The 20,902-nt window shown below is 46.0% G+C and overlaps 1 protein-coding gene across 5 annotated transcripts in view; it reads right to left on the bottom strand.

Moving 5' to 3' along the window:
• PLEKHA2 (pleckstrin homology domain containing A2) overlaps nt 1–20,902 on the bottom strand; it is an 83,689-nt gene that overhangs the window by 19,471 nt on the left and 43,316 nt on the right. For all 5 annotated transcript variants that reach the window (XM_075207018.1, XM_075207014.1, XM_075207015.1 and 2 more), the window contains one exon: nt 19,855–19,925. In XM_075207018.1, the coding sequence (XP_075063119.1) occupies nt 19,855–19,925 (71 nt within the window). The remainder of the gene's footprint in view (nt 1–19,854; nt 19,926–20,902) is intronic.

Here is a 20,902-nt window from a genome sequence, read left to right as displayed (position 1 = left end):
GTGAATCGCGGCGTTTGGCCCCGCCCCCCGCTGTCAAATGACGCATTTTGCGTCATCACGTCATGGGGGCAGGTCCAAAATGACGTCACTTGGAGCCCCCCCGTCACGCCCACCTCCTCTGCAGGCTCCCGGATTTCACCAACAGAAAGTTGGTAAGTATGACAAAGAATCATTCTTGAAACTCAACACATCCCAGTATGCTCCTGTACGCATTACAACATTGTTCTTAAACATAAACGCCATGTGCTGTATCTTTTCCCATAGTAACAAACCCTGCTTACTGAGTATTCTTAAGTAAAATCCTATGTAAGATGTTTGTCTGTTTATCATTGCTGTATCACGCAAGCTGAATTCTTCAGACATGGTCAAATGTTATACTGTACAGGCATTAAAATCACACATAGGTGGTCTATATTGTACTTTTAGGTGATATACTGTTTTGTATGCTAATGTTAATGATATTCAGTGTTTGCTGCCTCATGGAAAAAAAATATGAAATTATATAACATGTTTTTGGCACAAGCTTATTAGCAATTTACAGAGTTTTGTGGCTTCTTTCAACTAGTAATTATCTAACTAGAATAGTCAGACTATATCACAAATGCATATCTCCTATCTGTCAAACACACAGACATGTAAACTGTCACATACACAGACAACCACAGGATCACACACACAGACATGTAAACTGTTATATACACAGACAAGCACAGACTCACACATACACAAACACACACAAGACAGGGGTTTCTGGGGACAAGGAAATCCCCTCTGGGTGCGCGCCTCTAGCTAAAGACAATAGTCATGAATTACTTACAGACTTCTGTAGTCCCTGCCTTTACCACTTCAGCAAGAACTAAAAGTCATATGGTTTTGACCAATATTCACAACATGACGGTCACACACATCAATGCGCAGATATCAGTTTGACATGACGGGGCACATTATTCCCTCACATAAGAGGGTCCAGCTAGCTCTTTCCATATCCAGCAGTGGAAATTGCAACCCACGCCTCCTCCACTGTCATAGGGTGGGATTTTGCTGGCTGGATCATTCTGGAAAGTTCTTGGCAGGCCTCTTATTCAACCTCGTCCTGACTGTCACTCACAAGGTGTTTTTTGTGCGTCTCCCTTTGGTCTCAGAGCCAAGAAGAGACTAGCTTGTTTCTCCTGCCCGCCCTGTCTGGAATATAATTTGGGTTTTTGATGGAGCTCCTTCCACTTCAGTCCATTGAATGAAAATATTTTCTGAAATCTGCCACTCCACTTCGTCCTAATGCTGTACATTATCATAGATATTACAAATCACCTTTGATGTCTGTGACCTTCTTTTTTTTAAGCTCCCTGTGACTTCTACTCTCCATATAATTTGCAGTGTGCATTTGTGTGTGTGTGTGTTTGTGTGTGTGGGGGGGGGGGGGAGGGGGACATTATCCTATATAAAGAGAGAGTCACCATCAATATACAGTGCAGCATATCCATTATCACTGTATTGAGGAACTCTTAATGATTAAACAGTGTAGTATGTTCATTATCAGTTTAAATATTATTAATATTTATTTATATAGAACCAACATATTATGCAGAGCTTTATAGAGAATATTTAATCAGTCACATCATCCCTTGCCCTTAGGAAGCTTAGTCTAAATTATCTACCAAACAAACACACATATAGACTAGGATCAATTTTTTCAGAGACCAATGTATCTACCAGTATGGTTTTGAAAGCACCCAGAAGAAATCCCATACAAACATAGGGAGAACATACAAATTTCACACAGGTAGTGCCCCAGTCGGAAAAGAACCATTGCCCCAGCGCCGTGAGGTAGAAATGCTAACCACTGTGCCACTATGCAGCCCTATATGAGGTACCCATACTGTAAATTATATGCATAGTAAAAGTCACCAAAGAGTTCTAGAACCATTTAAAAGCACAAAAACTTTAGGCGGAGTTCTATTTCAAAGGGCACAGATATCCAAGGTGTCTTCTAATATCAATAATAATTTATTGTAGGGATACATTATTACTTACAATATACAGGTTTAACTAATGTATACTGAAGGGATGATGTCAGAACGCACACATTATAAGTGATGATATCAAAACTTCATGTATACATTTATACAACTATCACTTTATGGGTCACCAAGGAGCTCAAGGACTATATAAATGAATGAGGCTCAGAGCCGGATTTAGACCTCATGGGGCCCTAGGCAAGATACTGGTTTGGGGCCCCCTCCCTGAAAAAATCCATAGCACTATAGTTTTTTAGCATAACATATACCCCTATTCAGGGGCTGGCTGGCAGACTTTAGCCCGGGGGGGCAAGCATATAGCACTGGCCCATAAGTAGCGTCCCATTTTTAAAGGGTGGTCTCACCGCCGGCCCTGGGAGGGGCCTCTGGGGACCGCTGGGCCCTAGGCAATTGCCTAGGTTGCCTAGTGGTAAATCCGGCCCTGATGAGGCTGCAGGCTTTTGTACAGGTCACGGAGCTTCGATCCTTATATCCGTGTCATACAGGAAACAGGCAGCTGTGAAAGACGTTGCCAAGATATTATACAGCTGATTATGCACTTATTCTGATGATAGATATATTATACATATATTAGAGCCACTTTTTCATTATAAATAGTTTATATTTACTGAGTCTATTGACTGGCTAAGGGACCTTTTTATGAGGTTTAAATCCCTCGAAAACTGCAGATTTACAGTAACAAAGGTATTTATTAGAGGATTCCAGCAGATATCAGAGAAACCTGCTGTGGTCCCAGCCTCTTCGATCACAAACGCAGTCCTTGTAGGTGTCTATGGGGACTGCAAAAATAGAACCGCTGTCCCAGCCAATCAATGTTACTAAATTGCCTTGTTAAGTCATTTCTTATAATTGCCGAAAACTTATAAGCAATGTGAGCAATATGTGATGGGTCATAAATAGGCCCCTATAGGTGAAGCACAATATATCTACTGTATAAATGTTCACTTTAACGATCAGTACATGTCAGTTTGTTCTTTATGCCACTAGAGGGCATGTGTTCCTCAGTAGAGAACATTCTTAAGCCTAGGAGGCTTATTAACAGGATCAATAGACCTCGCTACTATTGGAAAACCCTTTAGCTTCTTCTGAGAGCATCATGCTGTAGACTGGACAGAGCTGGTTGGCTCAGTTTTAGGTGTTGTTGATTATTTCAGTGATCCTTCAAAACTGGTGCCAGAGATGACGTGGATGAGCTAGACAAACCTGCCTCCAACCATCAATAAGAATATTAACAGCAGCACAGGAGTATTTCAACTCAGACAACTGCTGTGTTTCCATGTGTAGCACAGAGCAATGATGTCAGGCTCCTTTCAAACTGGTTGTGGTGTCAATCACATTACTATGAAATGAAGTCCATACACCATACTTGCCAACTCTCCCGGAATGTACAGGAGACTCCCGCATTTTGGGTGAGTCTCACGGACTCCAGGGTGAGTATGGCAATCTCCCGAATCTGCCCACTTCCTAGTGAAGTGGGCAGAATTTGGTCCAAAATGCTGCAATTCTCCGGGAATCGCGGCATTTGGCCCCGCTCCCCCCGGTGTAAAATGATGCGCTTGCGTCATTACGTCACCGGGGGCGGGTCCAAAATAATGCGATTTTTGGCGCCCCGTCCCCCTCATGCCCACCTCCCCCGGCAGGCTCCCAGAAGCCAACTTTATAAAGTTGGTAAGTTTGTCATACACCAAACATGTTTTATGCAGTCCCCTACCCATGTCTGATATTTTACATTACTAAAATCATTGTTTTGTTTTTTGTTCCTTGCATCCTCTTTCAGTGGTACTTTGAGTACTACAAAAGAAAAAGATCCCAGTGCCCCCCTGACCATTTAAGCTGCCCTTCTCTGTAGGGAGCGGCTGTAGTGCTAATGGGTAGTACTGTTTTTGCTGATTAGCCCAGTGCTTCCACTGCAGTATATAAACTAAGAAAAAAAAATCATTAAAAACCATAGAAATAAAATAATACTTTATCTATTATTTTATGTCTATGGTTTTTAATGAAAACATTTTTCTTAATTTATATACTAGTGGAAGCGCTGGGCTAATCAGAAAAAGAGGGTGATCCCTACAGTACTACCCATAAGCCATACATAATTATTCATGATTGGTGCACCATGTATATTGCACACTTGTGGTACTATAAGTGCCAGCATGTGTTTGGATCTATGTACGTACTGGCAGTTGTAGTGCCACAAGTGTGCCCCTTTAATCAATAAATAATTATTGCCCTCATAATATAGACACTGGTGCTCCCTTTTATGTTTTGATGACAAGATAGCTCAAACAGCATACTGATTTAGTTATCTAGCCTACCAGCAGCAGCTCTAAAGAAAAATTGCCTTTTTTTCTAGAGTTTTTTTTGGTGATTTCAGTGTTTTTGAAGCACCACACATCACCGGTGATTTGAGTTCTGTCCCTACAAACCACTGGATACATCTGTAGCTTGATACTGAAAGAGTTAATTGGATTGCTCAAAAGAAAATATTGCTTAGGCCATACTACAGCCCACCTGTGTGTGTTTACTTGTCTCTCCGGCCGTATTGGTGCACCTTATTTGATTAATGACCACTTAAGAAATATTGCTAACAATATATTTCTCCCAAAGTCTCTTTCGTGGGTGAAATATATTACACACCCTCCCGCAAAGCAGGGAATGTAGAAACACCCATCCACCATTTTATCTCATGTAAATAATCTCATCCCCAAAATGTAACCCATACTTGCCAACTCTCCCGGAATGTCCGGGAGACTCCCGCATTTTGCGAGAGTCTCCCGGACTCCCGGGCGAGTGTGGCAATCTCCCGAATTCTGCCCACTTCACTAGGAAGTGCCCACTTCCTAGTGAAGTGGGCAGAATTAGATCCCAAACGCCGCGATTCCCGATGAATCGCGGCGTTTAGCTCCGCCCCCCGCTGTCAAATGACGCAATTTGCGTCATGACGTCACAGGGGGCGGGGCCGAAATGACGCGATTTTGGCCGCCCCGCCCCCTCACGCCCCCCTCCACTGGCTGGCTCCCGGAAGAGAGCTGAAGAAAGTAGGTAAGTATGATGTAACCTCGTTCTACACTTCACTGCAAAAACCTCGTCCACACATCTCCCCATAGTTGCCACCATCTTGGCAACTAAATCCATGCATTTCACCCCCAAAACTAGATAAACTTGCACTATTGTAGGTATTTTACAATACAAAAGAGCATTCATGCTGAGGTTCTGCACAGAGACACCCAATGCATCCTAATAAATCAATGATGATCTTATACAGAGAGACCCCAGGGCAAATCCCATTTCTCAACTACCCTTGTTATCCACATATAGGAAAGTTCCCATGATGGTGATGTCATACATAAACTGGGTGCAAGCTTTGGAGTTGATAAATATGATTGATGGATCTTTGTTCCGGGCGCATCTATGTGCTAGACTGAAAGTGGGCAACACAGAGTACGGAAACACAGGTGTGCAGACACATACAGGGCATCTCTGCATTTAAAATCAGGCCCTTTGCATTTAGGTGAAGTTCTACAAAATCTAGTACACACTATCTGACCCTTCACCATATGTTTCTGCAACGAATCACTGTGGTTTCCTTAGCTGGGATCTCTACTCTTCACCACTAGATGTAACTTGTGATAAAGGCTGGGGTGAGGTACATTCACAGAACGTAATGGAAATATATTATTGTAGAAAACCTCAAAATTAACAGTTTAATTACAGAAGAAACCAGATTCCAGGTCCAGAGCAAATGTACACCTCAGTTTCCAAAGCTGTTTTATCTCAGAAATAACTTTTCCATTAATTACTCTAATGAAGAGAGAGAGAGGAGGGAGAGGGAGAGAGTGAGAGAGGAGGGAGATTGAAAGAGAGAGGAGGAAGAGAGAGGAGGGAAGACAAGAGAGAGGAGAGAGGGAGTGAGAGAAAGGAGTGAGAGAGAGAGGAAGCAGAGGCGGGCTGGACCGGGGGGGCAGGGGGGCAGCGGCCACCCGGGCTGCTCAGTCTAACGGCTGTTCGGGCCGGCCGCCTCCCCCCATCAGCCCCCGTGGATGAAATAATTTATCAATAGCACCGGCGGCCGCATCCGATGCGGCCGCATCAGCACACAGGCGGCCGCATCACGTGACACACGATGCGGCCGCCTGTGCGCCCCCCGGGCCGAAACCTGCCAGTCCGCGCCTGGGAGGAATATAGAGGAGAGCGTGAGGGAGATAGGAGATTGGAGAGAGAGAGTGGAGGGAGAGGAGGGAGTGAAAGAGGGAGGGAGAGAGAGAGAGGGCGAGAAGAGAGAGGAGAGAGGAAGAGAGAGAGGAAGAGAGAGAAGGGGAAGAGAGAGGAGGAGGAGAGAGAGCACTCACCAGTTTAGCACGAGTTGATTTTATTACATCAAGTAAAACAAGCAGATGATCACTTGTTTCACTACATAGAATAACCAGGGTGATGTCTGACGATAGTCACCAAGTGTGTCTTAAAAGTTGCAATAAAACATTTCCTTGTTACAGGACCCATGAGTGAGCCCTATAATATTATAACTCTCTCTCTCTCTCTGTATATGTATATTTTATGTATGTATATATATATATATATATATATATATATATATATATATATATATCTATCTATATCACACGCACACCATTACACCAACAGGGACTGTTATGACATTTTATTTTAATACATATACTTTAATATGGCGTTAGTCCCACTTTTGCAGAAATATCAGCTTCCACTCTTCTTGGAAGGCTTTCCAGAAGATGCTGGAGTGTTTCTATGAGAATTTGTGCCCATTCATGAGCATTTATGAGGTCCTGATGAAGTCTATATGACGAAACGCGTTGAGGCTGTTCTCCATTAACTACTCCTGGTATGCGTAAGGTTGTACTGTCTACCTGGTCCCTGAAAAGTTACCCCATTGAGAACTTCTGTGCGGAGCCCATTGGTGTCTACTTCCTATATATCCCAGTGATCTACAATGTGTAGCAGTACCCTATGTCCACAGGATTACAGATAAGCTTTTATACCTTTTTTACATTGTGAGTGTGTTTTTTTTTATGATACATGCTGAATGTTAACATTGTTTATTCCTTGATCGGAGTACCATCCGAAAATTGAGAGGGAGGCTGCCTTCTCTTATGAAGAAAAGTGTATACTAAAATTGGTTATTCATATTATTATTGACTCACCTATTTCGTGTTTGAGCGCCAGTATTTATTACATTTATTGTTACATATATATATATATATATATACATATACACACACACACACACATATATATTTCTGTACTGTCAGCACCTACTGACGGTTGGTAGGCACATGCCAGGTGTGCCCTGGCTGTCTATCACATTCTGCTGGTTTAGACTTCTCAGTGGTACTGAAAGGTGAGGAAGTTCAGATGAGACATCCTGTGTACTGTGGTTTGCACTGACTTCAGAGCGGAAGCTTCACTTTATAAGAGTTCATTGGGCTGTAATAGTAATAATCGGTGTAATTGCATCTTGATTTAATCACTTTGTGACCTGGGTTAATAATGCTGTACTGCATACCTGTGTACACCCTAGGCTGCATTAACATACACAATTGTATAATGTCAATCAGTTTTCCCTAAATATCACTATACCAAGATAATATATACAATGATAATATATATCCCTGCACACAGATAAAGATCATGATGCACTGTATAATTACTATGAGTATTTCTATACACTGATAATGAACATGCCGCAATACCATTATGATACAAATCTATATACACTAAAAATAAACGTGCTGAATTGTATCATTATGATAAGTACAGAATTGTATCATTATGATAAGTACAGCACTGGCGTCATGTGTGTGTGTGTGTGTGTGTGTGTGTGTATGTATGTGTGTGTTAGGGAATCTAGACCTTAAGTTCAAAAGGGGTAGGGACCGATGTGAGTGAGTTCTCTGTACAGCGCTGCGGAATCAGTGGCGCTATATAAATAAATGGTGATGATGACTATCTGTATGCACTAATAGTGAACATGCCGTACTGTAGAAAATGATTAAGTATCAGTATCCACTGATACTGAACACACTGTCTATGTTCGGTCACCTTGGCTTGTCCTGCACCCCTTGTGTGGTGGCTCTGCTTCCTCCCACCTCCTGTGGGTGTTTCTGGCGTGCGCTTCATCGCCACCATCTTGCCTCATATACTGGAGATGCTCCTGCAGAGCTGCCTTCTTGGATCTCTGGCTCCCTACCAGACCAGCAGTGTTCACCATCCTGAGACACAGAGGCACCATCCAGGCCTCGATATACTAGACCCATGCACAATCCAGGCCTGCTCAAATGCAGGCCTCTGTACCATCTAGCCGCCACAATGGACCCCTAGATCATCTAGGATTCTGCTCCATCTAGACCCCGCACTAGACCATCTGCACCATCTAGGCCCCACACAGTCCCCCTACCCCATCCAGGCCTCAAACATCTACGCTTCTGCTGCATCTAGGCCATGCACCGGACCCCTGCACTACCCAGGCCTCCAAACAGGCCTCTGCACTATCTAGGCCTCGAAATGGACCCTTATACCATCCAAGACTCCACCAACTAGGCATCTGCACAATCTAGGCCCCATACAGTCCCCCTACCCTATCCAGGTCTAAACCATCTATGCATATGGTTCATCTAGTCTCTGCACTAGACCCCTGTACAATCTAGGCCCAAGCTTCATCTATTACTAGATCCTAGCATCCAGATAAGGCTTAAAGACACCACCCACTACACCTGTACAATCTATACATCATATACCTTGGATGTCTAAGCCTGGAACTATGTTTACCAGATCTCACCATATTCTCCCTCCCAGTAGAACAAGATCCTCATGTGTGAAACCCCCCCTAGATTGTAAACTTGCAATAGCAGGGTCATCTCTACCCTCTGTGTCAGGTCTGTGTCTCATCAGTATTTTAAGTAATCCTGTTCCCCTATTATCTAAATGCATAACTTGAGCACAGTCAAGCTGGATGCCCATCCTTTAAGCCCTGTATCACGTCTGTCTTTTCCAATATTGTAGGTAATCTGTCCATAATGTTCCTCCAGGCATAACCTGAGTGCATCCAAGATGGCTGCCTCCCCTATACTTGCCTTGTACCCAGGGCCGGACTGGGGCTAAAAATCAGCCCTGGCATTTAAAGCACACAGGCCCACCTCTTGTAGGCTCCATGCACTATATTGTTGCACACTGATGCTGGCGCAGTGTGTGTTGCTGGTGCAGTACAACATGATGTAGTATGAGTGTGTGTGTGGGGGGGTATTTATTTCTCCTAATGACCCTCAACATTACATTGTTAGCACCTATATTACATCAATAAATACCATGACATTACATTATTAGTACCCAAATTACAGTAATAAATACCCCCCCACACACACTCCTACTACATCGATACCCACCCACATCACAGCAACCAGCATTACCCCCCTTCCCCACATTACAGCAACCAGCATCACCCCCATATTACAGCAATCAGCATCATCCCCCACATTACAGTATCCAGCATCACCCCCATTCCAGCAACCAGCATCACCCCCACATTACAGCAACCGGCATCAACACACACACACACACACATTGCAGCAACCAGCATCACCCCCACATTCCAGCAACCAGCATCACCCCCACATTACAGCAACCGGCATCACTCCCCCCCCCCCCCCCCCACACACACACATTGCAGCAACCAACATCACCCCCACATTCCAGCAACCAGCATCACCCCCCACATTACAGCAACTGACATCATCCTCACATTACAGCAATACCCTATCATACTTATTAGCAATACTAAGCCCCAAACACACTACAACATTTCCACCACCACGCCACCCCATACTACAGCAATACCACCAATAATACAGGCGCCACTGTAGGAAACCAATGTTTTGCTTTTTTCAAATCTCCCACAAAATAGCAACAACAGAATACTTACACACATAGGGCCTGAGTCATTAAGGCAAAAAAGGAGTAAATGTTCTCTGGGACAAACCATGTAACAATGCAAGGGGTGCAAATTAGTTTATTATTTTGCACATAAGTTAAATACTGGCTGTTTTTTCACCTAGCACACAAATACTTATTAGCTTTTTTACTACACTGAAATTTAAAGTTGATCTAGTTCATGCCCTACCCCAACTATAAATATGTTCCCACATTTTAAATTTACCTCCCCTTCCAATGCAACATGGTTTTGCCCAGGTGCAAATGTTACTCCTTTTTTATGCTTTGCTCTCCTTAATGACTCAGGCCCATATTATTATTATTATTATTATTATCCTTTATTTGTTAGGCGCCACAAGATTTCCGCAGCGCCGTACACAGTACAAACAGTAGACTATACAGGGTGAAACAGTACAGAACAATAAACAAAAATACCAATACTTCAGAAACTCCAGGCAGGCTGCTGCAATAAGCATGGAGCAGAAGAACAGGTGAGGAGACAGGAGGGAAGAGGGCCCTGCTCATGTGAGCTTACATCCTAAGGGAGGGTTAAACAGACCAGGCACAAGAGGAGCCAGTTGAGGGAATGGGAGAGAGGGGAGAATGAGCGGAGGAGATAGGGGTTAAGTGGATGGTTGGTAGGCTTTGAGAAAGAGGTGAGTTTTGAGTGCACGTTTGAAGAAGCACAGAGTGGGAGAGAGGCGGATGGAGCAAGGGAGGTCATTCCAGTGAAGGGGGGCTGCACGGGAAAAGTCCTGGATTCTGGAATGGGAAGAGGTGATCAGAGTGGAGGAGAGGCGACGGTCATTGGCCGAGCGCAGGGAGCGGGCGGGAGTGTGAATGGAGAGGAGTTTGGAGATATAAGGGGCAGTAGAGTGGGAGAGCGCCTTGTAAGTGGTGGTGAGGAGTTTGAAAAGAATTCTGTAGGGGAAGGGGAGCCAGTGAAGGGCAAGGCAGAGAGGAGAGGCAGAGGAGGAGTGGCGTGAGAGGTAGATGAGTCTTGCGGCCGCGTTGAGAATAGAGCGGAGGGGGGAGAGACGAGAGTGGGGGAGGCCGGTGAGGAGGAGGTTGCAGTAATCCAGGCGGGAGATGATGAGTGCGTGTATGATGGTTTTGGTGGCCTCCTGAGAAAGAAAGGGACGGATGCGGGCGATGTTGCGAAGTTGGAAGCGACAGGCTTGGGCAAGGGAATGAATGTGGGGGCAAAAGAGAGAGAGGAGTCAAGGGTGACACCCAAGCAGCGGAGTTGGGTGACGGAGGAGATGGTAGTGTTGTTAACGACAATGGAGAGGTCATGGTGGGATGGATGGTTGGGAGGAGGAAAGACAATGAGTTCAGTTTTGGAAATGTTGATTTTGAGAAAGTGCTCCGACATCCAGGAGGAGATGGCGGAGAGGCAGTCAGATACCTGAGCGAGGAGGGTGGGGGAAAGATCAGGTGAAGAGATGTAGAGTTGGATGTCGTCAGCATAGAGGTGATACTGAAGACCAAAGGAGGAGATGAGAGCACCAAGTGAGGAAGTATAGAGCGAGAAGAGTAAAGGACCGAGAACAGAGCCCTGCGGGACTCCAACAGGGAGAGGGTGGGGGGAGGAGGAGGAGCCAGATGTTGATACAGAGAAGGAGCGGTTAGCAAGGTATGAGGTGAACCAGGCAAGGACAGATCCAGAGAGGCCAAGAGAGAGAAGGGTTTGCAGCAGGAGGGGGTGGTCCACTGTGTCAAAGGCTGCGGAGAGGTCGAGGAGAATAAGTATAGAGAAGTGACCCTTGGACTTGGCCGTTAGGAGATCATTAGTAACCTTGGCCAGGGCAGTTTCGGTGGAGTGGAGGGGACGGTAGCCGGATTGTAGAGGGTCAAGGAGGGAATAGTCAGAGAGATGTTTGGCGAGGCGGCTGCAGACAATCCGCTCGAGAAGTTTGGAGGCGAAGGGGAGTAGTGAGACAGGGCGATAGTTAGCAAGAGAGGTGGGGTCGAGATTGGGTTTTTTCAAGATAGGGGAGATAAGAGCGTGTTTAAAAGAGGAGGGGACAAAGCCAGAGGAGAGTGATAAGTTGAAGAGGTGAGCGAGGTAAGAACAGGCAGTGGGAGAGAGAGAGTGAAGGAGGTGAGAGGGGATGGGGTCGAGAGGACAGGTAGAGGGTGGGGAGGAGAGAATAAGGGAGCGGACTTCTTCACCTGTAGTGGGGCAAAAGGAGCACCAGAGTTGGTTGTTGGGGGGAGGTGAAGCAAATGAGGGTGGTGGGGGAAGGGTAGGAGGAGGTGTTCAGTCTGATGGCCTCAATTTTGGACGAGAAAAAGGTGGCGAAGTCAGAAGCGGAGAGGGAGGGCGGGACAGAGGGGGGGGGAGAGAGAAGGGAGTTAAAGGTTTTAAAGAGGCGGCGGGGATGGGAGGACTGAGAAGAAATGAGGGACTTAAAGAAGGTTTGTTTAGCGAGGGAGAGGGCAGAGCAGAAAGAGGAGAGGATGAATTTGAAGTGAAGGAAGTCAGCCAGGGAACGAGATTTTCTCCAGAGGCGTTCGGCAGTGCGAGAGCACTTTTGGAGGAAGCGGGTGAGTTTGGAGTGCCATGGTTGGGGGATAAGGCGGCGTCGGCGGATAGAGGAGGCCGGGGCGACCGCGTCAAGGGCAGTAGTGAGGGAGAGGTTATAGAGAGAGGACGCCTGGTCGGGACAGGCGAGAGAGGGAAGGGGTGATAGGAGAGTTTCAATGGAGGAGGAGAAAGAGGTAGGGTCGATAGCGTCCAGGTTGCGCCTAGTGAGGGTGGCCTTAGGCGGGGTGGGAGAAGGGGAGGAGGAGAGAGTGAAGGAGAGGAGATGGTGGTCAGACAGTGGGAAGGGAGAGTTGGAGAAGTCAGAGAGATCACAGAGGTGAGAGAAAACAAGGTCGAGGGAGTGACCAAGACAGTGGGTGGGGGAGGAGGTCCACTGAGTAAGGCCAAGAGAGGAGGAAAGAGCGAGAAGTTTGATGGTGGCGGGGTCAGAACAGTTGTCGATGGGGACATATAGTTAACAGGTACCCTTTTCCCTCAATTAAATAGTAATGGCAGAATTTTCATGAATCATTCCACATGAAGTAAAACTCTAACAAATATATCAGAAAAAACATAACTATTGAATGATCATTTGAACCCACGCGGCCGCATTAAAAGTATTTCCAACTACAGAAAAATGTCAGAGAAAAATATTTTTATATACTACTGTAACTGGTTATGCGTCCTTTCTATTCATTTTAAATAACACAGTATATTAATTAAGGGGGATAGAGGAGGTGGGTGAGAGATAATTGGATGTGATCCATCAGTTTGATTAGATAGGAAACATTTAGATTATTTACCTGGAGACATCTACCCCCTTGACTTACAGGCAGGGCTGAAAAGAGGAATTTTGGCACCCAGTACAGCAACTTCTTTGGGCCCCCGTCATATTCAACAATGAGAGACTTGCCTTTGGCAGAAGTTCATATTATGCCACACTGTAGTGCCCCCAGGTCATATTATGCCACATAATATTACCCTCAATTCATATTTAGCCATGCAATAGTGCCCACAAATCATATACCATACAGTATTATGCCACAATAGAGCCCCAAATAACATTAAGCCATACAGTAGTGCCCCCAAATAACATTATGCCATACAGTATTGCCCAGACAAAAAACTCATTCACAAATAAAAATTGGTACAGCATATCAGATACTAGAGTGTGAGTCCCAGGAGCAGCTTAATACACCATTTACAATGCAAGCAAAAATAGATATATTGACACAATCACAGATAAAATTTATGACAAGCAGTGTTTTTTCCTCTTAATTAAAAGTCTCTGTACAGATAAATATGCAAGAAAATTACAGCGCAATAACGAGCAATGCATAGTGTTTTAAACATCATTGGATACACAGTAGTGCCCCCAGTTCAACAAAGGATGGTTAAAAACACATTGCACATGAGAAAATATATGAACTTACCTGATTATGGCATCCTGTGTTCTGTATTCCTACTGGGCACGCTGGGCAATGAGGGATCTGCAGCTGTCAGCTCACACAGCCAGTCGGGAGCAGGGACCGAGGGCAGTGGTCAAAGTGGAAATTTAGAAGTGGGGGTATGGAAAATATAAGTGAATGGAGTATGAAGGCTTGATTTTTTATTTTCTTTTAACACTTGTCCCCTCTGTGCATTCCCATTCTTCATTACTACTTTTGTTTTATGATGGCTGCTTGCCTGACATTCCCATTCTTAAGATGTCTCTCCCTTTACACTTTCTTTTACCTATGCCCCTGCACCATCTTCTCCTTTGTCCCTCTCACTTTTCTTCCTGCACCCCCTTCCCCCCTGGCTATCACCCCTCTTCCTGCACCCCCTTCCCCCCTGGCTCTCTCACCCCTATTCCAGTACCCCCTTCACTCCAGGCTCTCTCACCGATCTTCCAGCACCCCCTTTACCTCTGGCTCTCTCACCCGTCTTCCAGCACCCCCTTCCCCCCTGGCTCTCTCACCCCTCTTCCAGCAACCCCTTCCCCCCTGGCTCTCTCACCCCTCTTCCAGCACCCCCTTCCCTCCTAGCTCTCATCCCTCTTCCAACACTCCCTTCCCCCCTGGCTCTCACCCTCTTCCAGCACCCCCTTCCTCCATGGTTCTCACCCTCTTCCTTCCCCCCTGGCTCTCACCCTCTTCCAGCACCCCCTTCCTCCATGGTTCTCACCCTCTTCCTTCCCACATGGCTCTCACCCTCTTCCAGCACCCCCTTCCTCCAAGGTTCTCACCCTCTTCCTTCCCCCCTTGCCCGCACCCTTTTCCTTCCCCCCTTGCTCTCACCCTCTTCCAGCACCCCCTTCCTCCATGGTTCTCACCCTCTTCCTTCCCCCATGGCTCTCACCCTCTTCCAGCACCCCCTTCCTCCCAAGGTTCTCACCCTCTTCCTTCCCCCCTTGCCCTCACCCTTTTCCTTCCCCCCTTGCTCTCACCCTCTTCCAGCACCCCCTTCCTCCATGGTTCTCACCCTCTACCTTCCCCCCTGGCTCTCACCCTCTTCCAGTTTTCCAGCACCCCCCTTCCTCCATGGTTCTCACCCTCTTCCTTCCCCCTTGCTCTCACCCTCTTCCAGCACCCTTTTCTCCATGGTTCTCACCCTCTACCTTCCCCCCTGGCTCTCACCCTCTTCCAGCACCCTCTTCCTCCATGGTTCTTACCCTCTTCCTTCCCCCCTTGCTCTCACCCTCTTCCAGCACCCCCTTCCTCCATGGTTCTCACCCTCTTCCTTCCCCCCTTGCTCTCACCCTCTTCCAGAACCCCTTCCTCCATGGTTCTCACCCTCTACATTCCCCCCTGGCTCTCACCCTCTTCCAGTCTTCCAGCACCCCCTTCCTCCATGGTTCTCACCCTCTACCTTCCCCCCTTGCTCTCACCCTCTTCCAGCACCCCCTTCCCCCATGGTTCTTACTCTCTTCCTTCCCCCCTTGCTCTCACCCTCTTCCAGAACCCCTTCCTCCATGGTTCTCACTCTCTACCTTCCCCCCTGGCTCTCACCCTCTTCCAGTCTTCCAGCACCCCCTTCCTCCATGGTTCTCACCCTCTTCCTTCCCCCCTTGCTCTCACCCTCTTCCAGCACCCCCTTCCTTCATGGTTCTCACCCTCTTCCAGCACCAGCTCCCCCCCTGGCTCTCCCACACTGGTAAAAACCCTGCCCCCCGTCCCCGCGCGAGAATCGCGGTCGTCCCCCCCGTGTGAAAATCTGCATACCCCCTGCAAAAGTCACGGCACCCCCGCGACTCCCGTGCAAAAATTCGAGCACCCCCCCCTCCCCGCAGGCCTCTCCCTGGTCAGAAAAATAAATAAAAACTGTAAAAACTGTGTCCACATTGCAGGGAACAGTGCACAAGATAAGGGGGAGGGAGAAGATGAGCCCTCGTCCGTCGCACAGCAGAGGTGCAGGAATCCAAGAAGTGTCGGCCGGCCCATCTAGACATCGGCCCTTCTGGCATTTGCCAGAAGTGCCAGATGGCCAGTCCGGCCCTGCTTGTACCTAATAATATATATGTCTTTGTTTTATGTCTTTTGCTTCATATCAGATGTTCTATTATGCTTATTGTATCATTTATTCTTCATATGTCAAGTGTAAAGTGCTTTGAGTCTTAATTGGGAGAAAGGTGTTAAATAAATACAACTATTATTATTATTGTTATTATTAGGGATATCTCTATACAGAAATAATGAACACACTGCACTGTATAATGATGCTGAGTATCTCTATACACTGGTACACATTTTGACCTGTATCAAATACCAAAAGGACACTCTCCTAAAGATGGGAGATGTGGCATTGTCTGCCTGAGGAAGTAATACACTGAGGAAGTAATACACTTTTAGCATTTTATTTTTAATAGAGCTTTAGTTAAACGTCATGTATGAAAATGTAGGTTTTATGGTATAGTGATCCTGTAACAGTGATAAGTACACAGAGCTCCCCCTCCCCAATCAGTGGCAGCATCATAGGCCTCACTGAGATTTAGGATGGTGGAAATGTACACCAGGACAAACCATATTGTGATGCGAGGGGTTCAAATGCAATCTTTTATTTGCATGCTGGTAAAAACTACTTTCTTTTGCATACAGCACACCAATACTACACAGCTTTAATTTTAGTTTGTAATAGAGATGAGCTCCCTCCCATCTGCTTTTACACCTTTGAGAGTGGGTCACCATCCAAATAACATCCAGCATGTTGCAGGCTAAGAATTACAAACATTGGAGTATTGGGAATATATTGCATAGTACTGTTCTCACTGTTCCATGCTGGTGGGATCACCCGGCCTGGACTAGGACCAAGAAGCAGACCTGGCATACAATGCACATCAGCCCACATACAGGTACAAGCCAGAAGCCAAATTTAATATGTCACAGAGCGCTTCATCATTCACCAGACAGCTCCTGATTGGGTACATCTGTTTTGATCAGAGCCAACCTAGTAAAGTAATAGGGAGAGAATACAGAACATGCAGTGGCTGAAGCCTTCAATTATTTCATTAAAAGTAAGGCTGGGAGGTTGAGCATCCCTGTTTAAGAAACATATGGGGAGACCCATTCAGTCCACAAATACTCTAGTGGGGCTTCTGACAAATACATCAGTTACCAGTCCAAGCTCACTGGTTGTCCACACGGGAAGATTACGGTGATAGTGTACTGGTGTGGAATGAGATTCTACGGCACTCTATGGGTACAGCAACTTTCCTGAATGGTACCTGACCACAAATCCCAAAATCCAATGGAGTGTTTTGCACAGCTCTTCCTGCTGGGGCCTCGGACCAATACCTCTCTAGGTGTGACATCAGAAGGAAGCAGCAGAAATTTACAGTGAGCTTCTAAATCTATTGGCTATATACTGTAGATTACAGAAGAAAATAGCAGGAGAGCAGCAAGTGCTGCAGTGGGCACCGTGTGGTAAGTTTTGTAACCACAGAGACTGACTGGAAGGGTTAGTAGTCAACCTTCATACAATGGATGATGGGGTCACTACCCTCTCTAGGACCTCAGTGCGGTGGGTCACTCCCTGTGCTGGGAGTAGATCCATACCTCCTTTCCACAAGTCATGGAATAGTTACAAGAACGTTCACGAAAGAAGGTAAATGCCTAGTTCATGTGAATGAGCAGGCAGCCGCACTGTATGATATAAGATAAGAATCTTTTGGGAACATGTAAGACTTTATCAAAGGGCAACAATTACACTAAAGCAATGACATCTTATCATATCCAAGGATACTGCCGGTGAGCAGATGCATTTAGATGCGCAGCTTCGTCAAAGCCTTGGAAGAGTGTGACAGCACTGGCCCGGTAGAAAGCTATTGGTCCGTTCAGTCACTTTGCTCTGCCTATATTGTAGCTCAGCTGAAGCCCAATCTACCCACTATCCACTCGATGCCCTTCATGACATGACGTGCATTAAAACTGATAAGGTTAATTAGACCTGGTACATGCATAGTTAGATTGTAGATTGTAGACAATAACATACCTCCAAACATGTGGGTAGACGGCCTTGGGACATGGCATGTGGTTACAGCATGATGGGGACATGGCCACATCTCGGCCTAGAACCACTCCCCTTTCATTCAAAACCTTCATTACACACAGCACCCATTCATCGCTGCTCTGCCATGCAGTGAACAGGCACTACCTCGTACCTCCCTAATTTCCCACCGATCAGGACAAAGTTGTCCCAATCGGGATGGCAGGACAAAGCCCTCAAATCGAGACTGTCCATCCTAAATCGAGAGGCATGCAATAACATCTCGTATAAACAAGGTAAGCAGATTACAGCTGCTGCTCGCTACAGCCAGCCATAAGTTTGTGGACATGGTTTACCTAGTCTCACAGTGTGATTGCTTGCATTCAGAAGGGAATAAACTTGTATGAAATGCAAATAAATAGCATTTCATACAAACTCATAATTGATTCCTCTGTTTACCTGCAATTTACATCTAAATACACTGGAATCAGCCATTTTTCTTTCAATGCAGACCATGTAGGCAGGTAGGCAGCTGCTGCTCCTGCAATGTGTGGGGTGGTGCAGAGGGGCTTCCACTCTGAATTAAGGGATGTGGCAGGGAAAGCCCTTGTAAGCAGCCTGTCTACCTCCACTCACAAGATGTGGGGGGCACCATGGCTGTCGCCATTTGCTCCAGCCCCAGCCCCCCCCCCCCAAGTATGCATCTTCCAGAGAGGCAGACGTCCAGCTCCCTGCAGCATTGCTGACATAACTAAATACTGCATGACGGTGTCAATGGAGAGGTGATGAAAGGAGCCAGCAAGAAGGGGGTAGCTGGAGAGAACAGGGGGTGGGAGGGTAGCTGGAGAGAACAGGTGGTGGGGGGGGGGGGGGTGACTGGAGAGAACGGGGGGGGGGGGGTGACTGGAGAGAACAGGAGGTGGGAGAGTGACTGGAGAGAACAGGGGGTGGGGGGGTAGCTGGAGAGAACAAGGGGTGGTGGGGTGACTGGAGAGAACAGGGGGTGGGAGAGTGACTGGAGAGAACAGGAGGTGTGGGGGTATCTGGAGAGAACAGGGGGTGGGAGGGTGACTGGAGAGAACAGGGGGTGGTGAGGGGGGTAGCTGGAGAGAACAGGGAGTGGGAGGGTGACTGGAGAGAACAGGGGGTGGTGGGGGGGTAGCTGGAGAGAATAGGGAGTGGTAGGATGACTGGAGAGAACATGGGGTGGGGGGTAGCTGGAGAGAATAGGCGGATACATGAGGAGCCAAATGTTGGGTGGAAGATAATATAAAAATGGGGGTGGGGTGAGATAATAAAAGAGGAGGGCCCTGTCTGTTACATTTGTATTGGTCACCGCAATCTCTGGTGGCAGACCTGCACATAGGCGCAACTGTACAATACCAAAGTAACTTGCTGTGCACATTCAGGCCCTGATTCAGTATGAGACAGACGTCCGTTTGTGCAGCCTATCATTGTGTTTTCCACACTGTGCATACTCACAAAGTGAATGTTTGCAACTGCGGCTATTCAGTCCTGCAACTATTTGGCAATTATGACTCCTTATATCTGCGACACAGTCGCACAAATAATTTTATTTGCAGGTAGTTAGGGGCAGGTGTAAGTAGCAGATAATGATGATGAACACCCAAACTAGCAAGCTGCTTATAATTAGAGGTTTGCAAATGATTCACTGGCGCTAGAAGTTACTTGCCCATAGATTAGGATTTGCTGAGTGTGTTGCAAGTTACGGTTTCCCTTGCGTTCCACTCTGAATCAGACCCCTAGTGCTCTTCATATATGAGGTCCCTTGTGTTCAGGTGACATACATTGTACAAACCACTATTTAGACCCTATGGCCATATGATAATACATAAAACACTTTGTACTTACCCAGACTTAACTAGACATTCATGGGTCTTCAGAATATCCCTAAGATGTATACAACGTAGAGGTTCCCGATCCTAAAGAGAATATATAAGAACGTATAAGACAGTGGTGTCCACAACCCCAGCCTACTTCTTTTCTATCATGCTCCAATCACTGGAAACGACTAAATATACATTCAATGAAATACAATTTTTCATGTGTTTTTCTATACAGCCACTTGATTATTGAATATTTAGCTAATTACATTAGAAAACTGGTTGATGCACAAAAACGTTCACTGCAATGTGGCTGCATATAGGCACAAAAAGGGGAAACGCTGAATGTATTTAATTTAACATGCAGTTTTTATTCATAAGGTATAAATACTAGAGGACAATGGCAAAGGTATGAATGAACCTAAGAGGGAGAAGAGGACAGAATGAAGACACTTTATGTGAAGGAGGTAAACAGGAAGTCACAACAATCTGCTTTACCACAGTCCACAGCAATAACAACTACTTATCAACCCAAGTGATCAAGAACTATTGCCATGGCACACACACACACATATATATATATATATATATATATATATATATATATATATATATATATATATGTAAACAACGGAAGTTGGAGCGATGAAACAATCATGACTTAGTACAAGGAAGGTGGAATCTCTTTGCCCATTTAACCAGATAGTGTCAGCTCCTGGTATTGTGGGTCTATTAATGGACAGGTAAGGGACCAGCGTTCAGTCCATCTCTGTTGTTACTGGGCAACGACTTAGGTCTTTGGTGATAGGGTAGCATATGGCAGGGCAACACACCACATTTTACACATGGAACATTTAAGAAAATAATCATATATATACACAATTATCATTGCAGCAAAAGAGGGTCCCACGTGGGCTTAAACTTTATTCAACGTATCTTGTACCCACCTCTGGCCACAACCATAGATAAATTAGAACATATACAATTTAAGGATATAATAACAAAAATTGACAGAAACAAATCTGACAAATTTCGAAGAAATCTGGTTCCCTTGGAATACTAGTCACTGTGGTCGC

The sequence above is a fragment of the Mixophyes fleayi genome, chromosome 4, assembly GCF_038048845.1.
Source record: "Mixophyes fleayi isolate aMixFle1 chromosome 4, aMixFle1.hap1, whole genome shotgun sequence".
In the NCBI taxonomy this organism is placed as follows: domain Eukaryota; kingdom Metazoa; phylum Chordata; class Amphibia; order Anura; family Limnodynastidae; genus Mixophyes; species Mixophyes fleayi.
Note: the sequence above shows the minus strand (reverse complement) of the source record. Positions and strands in the feature narration are given on the sequence as shown.